Genomic DNA, 12,174 nt, shown 5'->3' with positions numbered 1-12,174 from the left:
CGGACAAAATTCCACGGCTTTGTCTGTCAGAAATCTGATCGTGTGTATGAGGCTTAAGGGTGAGTGCATGTGAATCACACAGGAACGCTCTGCAGTGATTCACATGCAGTTTTGTGCATTGCAATTTCAGCATTTGAATGGGCTGAAATCGTACTACACCACACTACTGTATGCACTACTTTTTGAAACGCATTGCTGGGGCGCATGGTAATTTTGTTAAGTACCATGAAAAGTGATCTGAGCATAGATCATTTTTCAGAGCAGCGGCAGTCCTTGTAGCATATGTGGACAAGCCTTAAAAAAAAAACAAAGAAAAAAAGTTAGACATGAATATCCACAAGACACAAGTGATGAAATAAGAAAATGTAATATTAATTCAGACCGTATTGTATACATCAGCAGAAAAAAAAATATTCTACACTCCGGCTTTTTTCACACTTTCTGCTCTCCACCCGTACCTACCACGTGAGGAATTCCTGTTCCAAAAATTGTTCTAAAGCAAATAATAAACAAAGATAAGATATTCTCATACTATAGTATATATAATACAATTGTGTACTTCCAACCCTCTGGTTAGAATCTGGAGGAGGCTCTTTTTTGCTCCACCATTACTGTGTCCGTGTATATAAAAAGTCAGCTTCATAAATACCTGGTTTGACCATATTGGTGTGGAGGAACTCTGGCCTACACAGAGCCCTGACCTCAATCCTATTTAATACCACTGGGATGATTTGGAATGCCAATTGTGAGCCAGATCTCCTTATCCAAAGTAAATAGTGGACCATACAATGGCTCTTTTGTCCTAATGGGCAGAAACACTCCAAAATTCTTCTAAATGCAAGCAGGTGGAGGCGGGCATTCAGGTCATGTGATTGCTGTGATTGGCTCCCCATCACAAGTAGACATCAGGAGCTTTCTGGTACCTACTGGAAACTGTGCTGGGAGAGCTCTCATCACAGAAATGTTTACAATATATGCAGCCTCTCTGCATTAAAGCCCACCCGAAGAGAGGCCACATATATACATATGGCCTGTGGGAAGAGGTTAATACCCAAGGATTTGTAATAGGAAGCCCAATATAGGTGTGATGGTCCATAAACGTATGTCCATATAGTGAAGCTACATCACTTGGACAGCTGAGGGAACTATGACCGGGATAACTCATCACTGGAGTCACAGAGATATAAGAAGCTTATTGATTTATTATGTGAGTAACCACATATAACTGAAAGATCATTTTATATAGAGATGGCCTTTCAACCTTGTGGATTATGGAAATATTATATTAAAACATATAATGTCATTAAAAAGTAGGAAAAACATGTATTTACATTCCCATTATTTACAATTTGGGGTCGTTTCCCCTCATACTAGCTTTTTTTTTCTCTTTTTTTCTGTTAAATGGAAGCATTGAATTGGTGGTTGATAAATAAGGTGGCTTTAAAAAATTCACCCCCCACAACTTTCTTGCTAAAATCCTTCATTTACAATAACCAATACTGACTTAAACCATTTCAAACCACATGCCCATTCACTGCAATGAGGCCAAAACAACTTTATTTGTTGTTCATTATGCTGATCCCAAATCAAAGTTTGTGCTTCTTCTTGACAATAAATCCACAGAGCTTATTTTTGGGCCATCAGGTTCAGATCCACTGAATTTCAGAGTTTTAAACTTTTGTCCTCATCACGCACACGGGTCTTCCACAAAATGCTTTCCATGTTTGACTTATAAAATCCAAGTGCTTGTAAGCCCACAGCCTGTGCCACACCAATAAAAAATTCAGTAGGAAGTTGCCCAATTCGCTATGGCAGACCTGTGCCACCTGGGCAGTCAAGGATACCTCGATGCACCGACAAGTCCTATGGTATGGCAATTAGTGCAAGGCACGTGAGGTGAGGAATGAAGAATTGGCTGCTTCAAACTGAAGTGTCCGGCAGGGGCGGATCCAGGGGGGGGGCAACGGGGCAATTACACCCCCCGAGAACATACGAGCAGGTGAGCCAGCGGGTGAGCGAGTAATCATGCCGCCGCCCTGGGGCGGGCCGGCGGCTGGCGTGTGACTGAGGCTGAGCGAGGCAGCGAGCAGGCAGGTGATGACGCCGCTCCCCTTCTGAATATGTGACTGAAGGGACGTTGCGTCGCGGCCATCTTGGTACTCCCGCACTCGTCCACAGTAAGCCTAGTGTTTGTAAGTCGGCAAGCGGACATCTTTATACACCCACCAGAGTCTTGCTTATCACAGTTATTTTTAACAGTAAACTCAACTTATATTTCACTAAATAAGCTGAGTTTACTGTTAAAAATAACTGTGAAAAGCAAGACTCCGGTGGGTGTATAAAGATGTCTGCTTGCCGACTTCTAACTCTAGTCTTACTGCTGACAAATGAGGGTGTACCAAGATGGCCGCAATGCAACATGCTTTTGCATGCATATTCTGATGAGTTACATGAGGTAATGAGTTACATTATCTCTCACTGCCCGCCCTCACTCTGGGACACGCTGCCACTGGCCAACAGTGGCAAGTGACAATCCGCATCTTGTGGCAGGCAACAGTGGCAAGTGACAATCCGCATCTTGTGGCAGGCAACAGTGGCAAATGACAATCCGCATCTTGTGGCAGGCAACAGTGGCAAGTGACAATCCGCATCTTGTGGCAGCCAACAGTGGCAAGTGACACGCTGCATCTGGTGCAGGCGACGGTAGCAAGTGACACACTCGGGGCTCCCAATGATTCTGCATTATGGTGAGTTGAACGATTTCATTTTACATTACAATGTAATAATATAAATAATGTGCTTCAATCATCCTGACACCACATCAACCATGGTGCTGTGATGATTGAAGCGCCAACACCAGCCATTGCCCTGACAAATTGCCCGCAAAATTTTATGGCAGTGCCCCTCCCTAGACTAGGCTCTGGATCCGCCCCTGGTGTCCGGTTTGGAATCTTCATGCCACATGATGTCTTGGTCGGTGGGCGGGGGGTCGCTGGGTAGAGGTGAGATTTCTGGGTCGTCCAGCTGGGAAGGATAAGCGAGAAAACTCCTGGCAAACAAAACAGGAGATAAAATGTTTTATTAATGATGTTTTTACAAAAGTAAAAAGGTACATTTCTGTAAAGTAATTCTAGATATAAAAAAACGATGGAATTTATTGTGCCAAAGATACTAAACATTAATGTTTAAAGGACTCTTTCAGACAAATGTGGTATTTCAGAGGCAGATGGAGTTTTGCAGGCATAGAGTCCCCCATAGCTTCATCTCTATTACCACTCTTACTATATAAAAGAAAAAAAGACCAAAAATGTGGGATTGCTTACATTTATCACCTCTGCGGTTTTTATTTTTTACGCTATAAACAAAAAAAGAGCGACAATTTTGAAAAAAAAGCAATATTTTTTACTTTTTGCTATAATAAATATCCCCAAAAAATATATAAAAAAAACTTTTTTTTCCTCAGTTTAGGCCGATACGTATTCTTCTACATATTTTTGGTAAAAAAATAGCAATAAGCGTTTATTGATTGGTAAAAAAAAATAGCAATTGGTAAAAAAAAAATAGCAATAAGCGTTTATTGATTGGTTTGCGCAAAAGTTATAGCGTCTACAAAATAGGGGATAGTTTTGTGGCATTTTTATTAATATTTTTTTTTTTACTAGTAATGGCGGTGATCAGCAATTTTTATCGTGACTGCAACATTATGGCGGACATATCGGACACTTTTGGCGCTATTTTGGGACCATTCACATTTATACAGCGATCAGTGCGATTAAAAATGCATTGATTACTGTGTAAATGTGATTGGCAGTGCAGGGGTTAAGTGTGTCCTAGGGAGTGATTCTAACTGTGGGGGGGAGGGGCTATGTGTGACACGACACTGATCACCACTCCCGATTACAGGGAGTGGTGATCAGTGTCAGTGTCACTAGGCAGAACGGGGAAATGCTTTTTTTACATGAGCATTTCCCCGTTCTCTCTCTCCGTGAGACGATCGCAGGTATCCCCGTGGACATCAAGTCCGCGGGACCCACGATCACACTCACAGAGCTCGCGGCAGGGTCGCCAAACATAACGCCAAATTTAAACGGACGTACCTGTAGGCCCATTTGCCTGTCTGTGCCATTCTGCTGACATATATGTACATGCAGTGGTCGGCAAGTGGTTAAAAGGTTAAGTGTTTTTTTTTTTTTTTTTGTTTTTCACCTTTTGGAACATGTTCCAGTTCCACCCATATTTTGTTTGAAGCTTGCAACTTGTTCCAGCATCTGCTGCCACTTCATAACACCACCAACCCCCCCCCCCCATATACAGCGGGCAGGAGACATCTTTTACAGCCATCTGCTGTCACTGTTTGAAAATAACGTGATCATACAGGGCTCCTCTCGCCCCGCCCGGCTATGTCATTCATTCACAGTGCCCTGTGAATGGAAAACTACAAGTCCCACCAGCCTTTGTGAATATTCGTATTCTCTAAAAAATAATCCATACACATCTACCTTGTAATGGCATTGTTGGCCATTTGGTTTTTAGGTCCATGAGCAAATATCATTGTAACAGATTCACTAGCAGAGCAAAGATAGCACCCAACTGCCTCTATGGCAGTGATGGCACACCTTGGCACCCCAGATGTTTTAGAACTACATTTACCATGATGCTCACCTACACTGCAGAGTGCATGATCATCATGGGAAATGTAGTTCCAAAACATCTGGGGTGCCAAGGTTCACCATCACTGCTGTATGGGGTCACCCCCTTACTGGCCACACCAATAAGGTGTCACACCATGCTGTTCCCTTGGAGACCACAAAGATCGTGTAGCATATTGGCCACCACAGGAGCAGCTCTGTAGAGTCAGGTAAGTGTTCTATTTATCTAAGGAGCCGCCATCAACAACAGGATCACTAGTCTGACCCTGCCCTAATGCTTGACAAATACCTTACAATCTTCTTTAGATCTACCAACAACTACATAGTACAAGGGCCTGTCTGATTGGATGCAAATTGACTGGAAAGATTAGGTGGGTCCTCATGTTACATAGTGTTGTTAAATCTAAAGTGGATTGTACAGAGATTGTATAATCGGATTGTAGAACTCGTGTCAACCGGGGTTCTGTTCAAATGGTACACTTGCTGTTCGAGTGGAAAACACAGCTTTTGACTAGCAAAGGCAAAAAGTGATCTGTTTTGCTTGCAATTCAAACGCACCTCAATAGTACATGCTGCCCAAAATGAAATACAGCGCAATTCAGCGCAAACCCAGCTTCTGAACCGCCATGTGTAACACTCAATCAGTGGGATTTTTGTTGACTTGTGCCTGTTGCATTCTAAATGCAGGAAAACACCTGATGACCTGAGATCTTATCCCTCAGGGTAAGGCTAGGTTCACAATATTGTGATCAGGCATCACATGTGATTCGCACCGCATTGCTGTGCAGATCACATGCGATGTCTGTGTGATGCAAATTCAGCCATACAAATTGTATGGCTGAAATCGCATAGCATTCACACCAAAATGGTGCAGGACCTTTTTTTTTTTTGTCCGCACTGGAATCGGATCTCGTGAGTGTCCACACCTATGTGATCTGATTCCTGCACCATTTGTCATTTCGCACTGCGATCTACGACCCGATTTGGGGGTGTCATTACATTTACATTGACATCCCCAGCGGTTTGTAGATGTCAGTGTGCGATGTGGGAACCGGCACTGAATCGCAGGGTTTCCCACAACACACCAGTGTGAACCGGGACTGACGTGGAAAATTAAAAAGCGGAAAATATATCTTTTACTCCAGTTTGAATACATTAGTTATGTATCCTCTGATAGACACCGACAAGCTGTCATTGGTTCTCCTACAATAGAAACAGCTGCACACAGGAAAGAAGAAAAGTGACAGAAATATGATTTAGCAAATTGACAATTTTCAGCCAATTTTCATGGCTGGAGCTTTGATGTATAATTTTTTTTTTCAATATTTCTTTAATCTTTCAGTACATGTTGTTTTTTTTTCTTTCTTTCTTTGTAAATGTAAATAATTTCTTTAGAAAAAAAAATGATTTTGTTTTAGATCACTGTTCGGGATGCTCTGAACCAGGCTTTGGATGAAGAGCTGGAGAGAGACGAGCGGGTGTTTATGCTAGGAGAGGAAGTTGCACAATACGATGGAGCCTATAAGGTAGAGTACATAGGTGGATTATTTTAGTTTCTGGAAACCAATGAAAGCTGACAAAATTCCAAAAACCATATCTCCGATCATTTCCTCCCCTCCCCCGCGATCACTCATCTCCAACAATTTTTACTTTTTTTGATGGCTCTGATCAAGCCTCACTCAGTTGACTTCTTCATTATATAAAATTAATGAAAATTCCAACTAGGTGAGTGAAATCCCATCATGGCAGTATTAGGATTTGGGAACTCTGTTACACGGGCCATTACATCCGAGTCTAAGATGAATAAAACAGAATCAACCCAAAAGTGACACCAAGTTTGATCATTAATATCTATTTTATATGTATAGTAACACACTGCTATCTTTGCGCTGACCTATTTCAGAGGACTTCTATTGTGAAATCTGAGCCCAAAAAAACAGGCAAAGGTGAAAGGACTAGTCATCACCAGTATTGTCTGTGCTTTCCCTACAGCCAAGCTTTTCCTCATTACATGCTTTATTCTCTGTGTAGATGCAGCTATCTTGTCAAAGGTCCGACGGAACGAATCCATCGGACAATTCGATCGTGTGTGGGCTTCATCTGACCTTTTCCGTCTAAAAATCTGACGGACCTTAGAAATAGAACAAGTTTCAAATCTTTCCGACGGACTTGATTCCTATCGAAAAATCTGTTCGTCGGTATGCTAGTCCGACGGACCAAAAATGACACAAGGGCAGCTATTGGCTACTGGCTATGAACTTCCTTATTCTAGTCCGATCGTACGCATCACAATCGAAACGATCGGACTTTGGTGGGATCGTGTGTAGGCAAGTCTGTTTGGTCGGAACTCCGTCAAAGTCCTTCAGAGTTCAGTCCGACGTGTAGTCCGTTCGTGTGTACGCGGCATTAGAGGTAGGGCCTTGCTTCATCATGTCGGAGTTGCCCACAATGACTGGTGATTGGTGGGAGATTATTCAAGAACCCACAAGAGAGGTGGAGGGAAATACAGCCACAAAATAAGTCAAAGTAAAAAAAAAAAATCCTTGCAAGGCCTCGTGTAAACCTTTCTTTCTAGCGACAGGAATAGTGTATAAAAAAAACAGTATTTCCTGGCACAAGGATCATTAAATTCAGGGTTAAATGACCATTTCATGGCCCCCTGCTCCATATGGAGGAGTGCTTGTGATTCAGGCTTCCCTATTTCTCTCTTTGGATGATTTGTACTTGTTACCATTATGCATTATCGTATCTTTTACAGAGTGTTGTGACTTTTGTTTTTCTATTTGATCCCCTTCTGTTCTATGATCCTTGCCACTGAACATGTCTGGATGTGGTTTTTTGGACGTTTTTATCATTAAAATAATTTGCAAAAAAGACTAAACAATTCCCAATTGTATGATACGCAAGAAGGACCGTAAGTAAACTGAAACACGGGTTGATTTACTAAAACTGGAGAGGTCAAATTTGGATGCAGCTGTGCATGGTAACCAATCCGCTTCTAACTTCAGCTTGTTCAATCAGGCTTTGACAATAAAACCTGAAATCTGATTACTATGCAGAAATGCACTAGATTTTACACTCTCCAGTTTTAGTAAATCAACCCCATAGTGTCAGAGAAACTGGTCCATGTGCACATCTGTGGCTCCACAATTGGCCACAGAGGAAAGATGGGTAGAATTGTCAGCTGTCAGTCATAGCTGTAAACACCGGTGAGGAGTGTGTAATACTGCAGGACTGAGACCCAGCAGATTGTTCCATGAGTGGTAGTAGTAGTAGTAGTAGTAGTCGTAGTAGTAGTAGTAGTAGTAGTAGTAGTGAGCGATTTCAGGATGAAGAATAGATACAGGGAGGCTGTGAAAGGGCTGCAGTGTGCACTTCTAACAAGGATCCAACAGATTGGCCTGTGTATAACAGAAATCTGCAGAGTGTGGTCTAGGTGAGGGGGGAGCTGTCAATACTCAGTCTCTGATGTTCACTCTCTTAGAGATTAGAAAGTTCAGTCTGTGAGTCCAGAAGCCAGAAATCACAGCTGGCTGCGAATCGGTGCAAGGAGAGATGTCAAGGAAACTATGTGCTGAATCAGCAGCTTGCATTATGACTGTAGAAAGTTACAAAACCTTGATGTACAGCTGAACCAGTTATGGATCAGGGACTGGCCACAAAAAAAGGTTCATTATGGGGAGAGCTGTCAGCTGTCAGCCTCAGGAGGCAGAAGGCACTAGATGGTAAATAGCAGTTCAGTCTTCTGTGTACACTGAGTGAAGGTCCAATGGTTTGTCCGTGCCAAGGATGACAAGGGGCAGTGAATGATAGTAATTGTTATAGTAGAACAAGATATAGTACAGATATCGCAAAAAGGCTGAAGGCAAAGATAAAGAGCACAAACTTGCAGCTCTCCACATACATGCTATGCAGAGCGGCTTTTTCAGGTAGCTGAGGAATGGGTAGTGGCTGGCAACACATTTCAGAGGAACACACTTCTTTCTCAAGTCTGTGGGGGAATAGATGGAGAGATAATATGGGGGGAAAAAAAGGATACCTCATTCTCAAAAGGAAGAGACTATTACACATAAAAACAAAGTCGCATAAAAGGCACTATTGGAAACAAGCCAACAAAGTAGCGGTAAGCTTAATAAAACAACTGTAACCAGATGCAGAGTGTAAATACATTATTTGAAAGGCCTTGAGAGGAATAAACCTATTTTGTCCTTCTTGAATATCATGCAACTGGATTTTCTCATGTGTTGGGCCCTACTGTGTGTTTTTTTTTTTTTTTTTTTTTGTACTTACTTAACCTTCTGGCTATATCCCAGCCGCAGGTTTATTCTCCTTGGTTTCCCTCCAGACTGACCAATAATCTGCTAGGGACAGTACCATATATATTTTTGTGAACAGTCGTGTCATCACCAAACTTCACTACAAATCTCGTGAGACTAGCAGTCGGAGGAACGGGCAGATTTACTAAAACCGGAGCACTCAGAATCTGGTGCAGCTGTGCATAGAAACCAATCGGCTTCTAATTTCTGCTTGTTCAGTTATTCTTTGACAATAGAACCTGGAAGCTGATTGGTTTCTATGCAGAGCTGCACCAGATTTCGTACTCTACAGTTTTAGTAAATAACCCCACAGTGATGATTTAAAGCTGCAGATATACAGCTATGAGGCTGTGTAGGTACAGAAAGGGCTTTTTTATTATTATTTATTTTCAGAATTAATTTAAGAACTTGGGTAAATCTTTCAAGGCACAATAACATTTCTAGGTGTTCTCTATCAGCACTTTTTGTGTTTAGGCTCAAAAAAAAAAAAAAAAAAGGTGCTTAGTGTGTTTAGTTGAGAATCCATCAGTAACGTTTCCCCCTCTTTCCTTTAGATCAGTCGGGGACTTTGGAAGAAGTATGGTGACAAACGGATTATGGATACTCCTATATCTGAGGTAATGTGTGGTAAGAAGTATACTGGATAAAGCATTTTTTGCTCAGGTCAGATTCCATCTCTGAGTCCTTCTAAATCCCGGAAGTTGTGCCATGTTCACAGATACAGTGCCTTGAAAAAGTATTCATACCCCTTGAAATTTTCCACATTTTGTCATGTTACAACCAAAAATGTAAATTTTATTGGGATTTTATCTGTTAGACCAACACAAAGTGGCACATAATTGTGAAGTGGAAAGAAAATGATACATTTGTTTTCCAAATCTTTTACAAATATGTGAAAAGTGTGGGGTACATTTGTATTCAGCCCCCCTGAGTCAATACTCTTGTAGAACCTCCTTTCACTGCAATTATAGCTGCAAGTCTTTTTGGGGATGTCTCTACCAGATTTGCACATCTAGAGTAAATTGAGTACTGTCCGTGATACTTTTTTTATTTGCACTAACATACAATTTTTCAGGACAAGCTTTCGGGGTATGTCCCCTTCTTCAAGGTCCAAGCAGTACTGATTCACAAATTTTTAAGCAGAATGTTAAAGAAGAAGAAAAAAAAAAAAGAGAAAACCAAACACATACAAATCAATGGTAATAAAGATAGCAGCAGAGTTAGTGAGATAAGACAGAGGGAGAGCTAGGGGGGGATGCTAGTCACAGAGCGGTCATAAAACTTTAGCATAATGTGTAAGGAAACCAATATCTAAATTCAGGCCATTATTCTTCGTGTCAAAAAGAAGTATCATTCTTAGTGCAAACGTTTTCCTTTCCTGGATAGTTCTGAAATTCCCTTTAAGAACTAAGACATTAAGCGCCGGTTCACATTAGAAGCGGCACGACTTGCAGGCCGCCTCACCGAGGTGACCTGCACACGACTGCCGCGGCGACTTGCAAGACGACTTCTGTATAGAAGTCTATGCAAGTCGCCCCCAAAGTAGTACAGGAACCTTTCTTCTAAGTCGGAGCGACTTGCGTCGCTCCGATTAGAATCGTTCCATTGTACAGAACGGGAGGCGACTTGTCAGGCGGCTAGGTCGCCTGACAAGTCGCCCCCGTGTGAACCGGCTCTGAGGTCTTCTATAGTGTGGTCCGATTGTGAGAAATGATGTCCCACAGGTGTGCATAAACTGTCTTCTTTATGTTCTTTGATGGTATGTCTGTGCAAATTCATCCTCGCTTGCAACTTCTGTCCTGTTTCACCAACATAAGATCCTTTGCTGCACTTTTTGCATTGGATGAGGTACACAACATTACTTGAGGTACAGCTGTAAGATCCCATGATATTGAAGGTCCCATATATTTTTTTTTTGAGCCTAAACACAAAAAGTGCTGATAGAGAACACCTAGAAATGTTATTGTGCCTTGAAAGATTTACCCAATATCATGGGCTCTTACAGCTGTACCTCCAGTAATGTTGTGTACCTCATCCAATGCAAAAAGTGCAGCAAAGGATCTTATGTTGGTGAAACAGGACAGAAGTTGCAAGCAAGGATGAATTTGCACAGACATACCATCAAAGAACATAAAGAAGACAGTTTATGCACACCTGTGGGACATCATTTCTCACAATCGGACCACACTATAGAAGACCTCAATGTCTTAGTTCTTAAAGGGTATTTCAGAACTATCCAGGAAAGGAAAACGTTTGAACTAAGAATGATACTTCTTTTTGACACGAAGAATAATGGCCTGAATTTAGATATTGGTTTCCTTACACATTATGCTAAAGTTTTACGACCGCTCTGTGACTAGCATCCCCCCTGCATTCCCCCCTAGCTCTCCCTCTGTCTTATCTCACTAACTCTGCTGCTATCTTTATTACCATTGATTTGTATGTGTTTGGTTTTCTTCTTCTTTAACATTCTGCTTAAAAATTTGTGAATCAGTACTGCTTGGACCTTGAAGAAGGGGACATACCCCGAAAGCTTGTCCTGAAAAATTGTATGTTAGTGCAAATAAAAAAAGTATCACGGACAGTACTCAATTTTCTCTGTCACAATTGCACTAATACGGCTACAATCAAATCACATCTAGAGTGAAATTTTTGCCCATTCTTCTTTGAAAAACAGCTCAAGCTCTATCAGATTGGATGGAAAACGTCTGTAAACAGCAATTTTCAAGTCTTGCCACAGATTCTCAATTGAATTTAGGTCTGGACTTTGACTGGGCCATTCTATTATATGATAATGCTTTCATGTAAACCATTCCATTGTAGCTCTGGCTGTATGTTTAGGGTCGTTGTCCTCCTGGAAAGTGAACCTCTCCCCCCAGTCTCAGGTCTTGTACAGGTCTTCTTCTAACATTGTCTTGTATTTGGCTTTTCTGATTCATGCTCTCATTTTCGGTTTATGGATTGAACAGTACTCAGTGACATGTTCAAAGCTTGGGATATTATTTTTTTATACCTGAACCCTGCCTTTATCTTCTCCACAAGTTTATCCCTGACCTGTTCGGTGTGTTCCTTGGCCTTCATGATGCTGTTTGTTCACTAAGGTTCTCTAACATACCTCTGAGAGCTTCACAGAACAGCTGTATTTATACTGCTATGTGTAAAGGGCCCCCCCCCACCACCACCACTATGTCATTCCCTTTGCTAAAGTA

General features: G+C 41.7%; 1 protein-coding gene across 1 annotated transcript in view; it reads left to right on the top strand.

Moving 5' to 3' along the window:
• The first annotated feature begins 1,808 nt into the window (after positions 1–1,808).
• Positions 1,809–12,174, top strand: part of LOC141102861 (pyruvate dehydrogenase E1 component subunit beta, mitochondrial-like) — a 69,949-nt gene continuing 59,583 nt past the window's right edge. Inside the window, exons 1-3 of the mRNA XM_073591891.1 lie at positions 1,809–1,868; positions 6,068–6,175; positions 9,520–9,582. Coding sequence (XP_073447992.1) covers positions 1,809–1,868; positions 6,068–6,175; positions 9,520–9,582 — 231 coding nt within the window. The remainder of the gene's footprint in view (positions 1,869–6,067; positions 6,176–9,519; positions 9,583–12,174) is intronic.

This window comes from Aquarana catesbeiana, linkage group LG07 (assembly GCF_042186555.1).
Source record: "Aquarana catesbeiana isolate 2022-GZ linkage group LG07, ASM4218655v1, whole genome shotgun sequence".
In the NCBI taxonomy this organism is placed as follows: Eukaryota; Metazoa; Chordata; class Amphibia; order Anura; family Ranidae; genus Aquarana; species Aquarana catesbeiana.
This window is presented reverse-complemented; position numbering and strand designations above follow the sequence as displayed.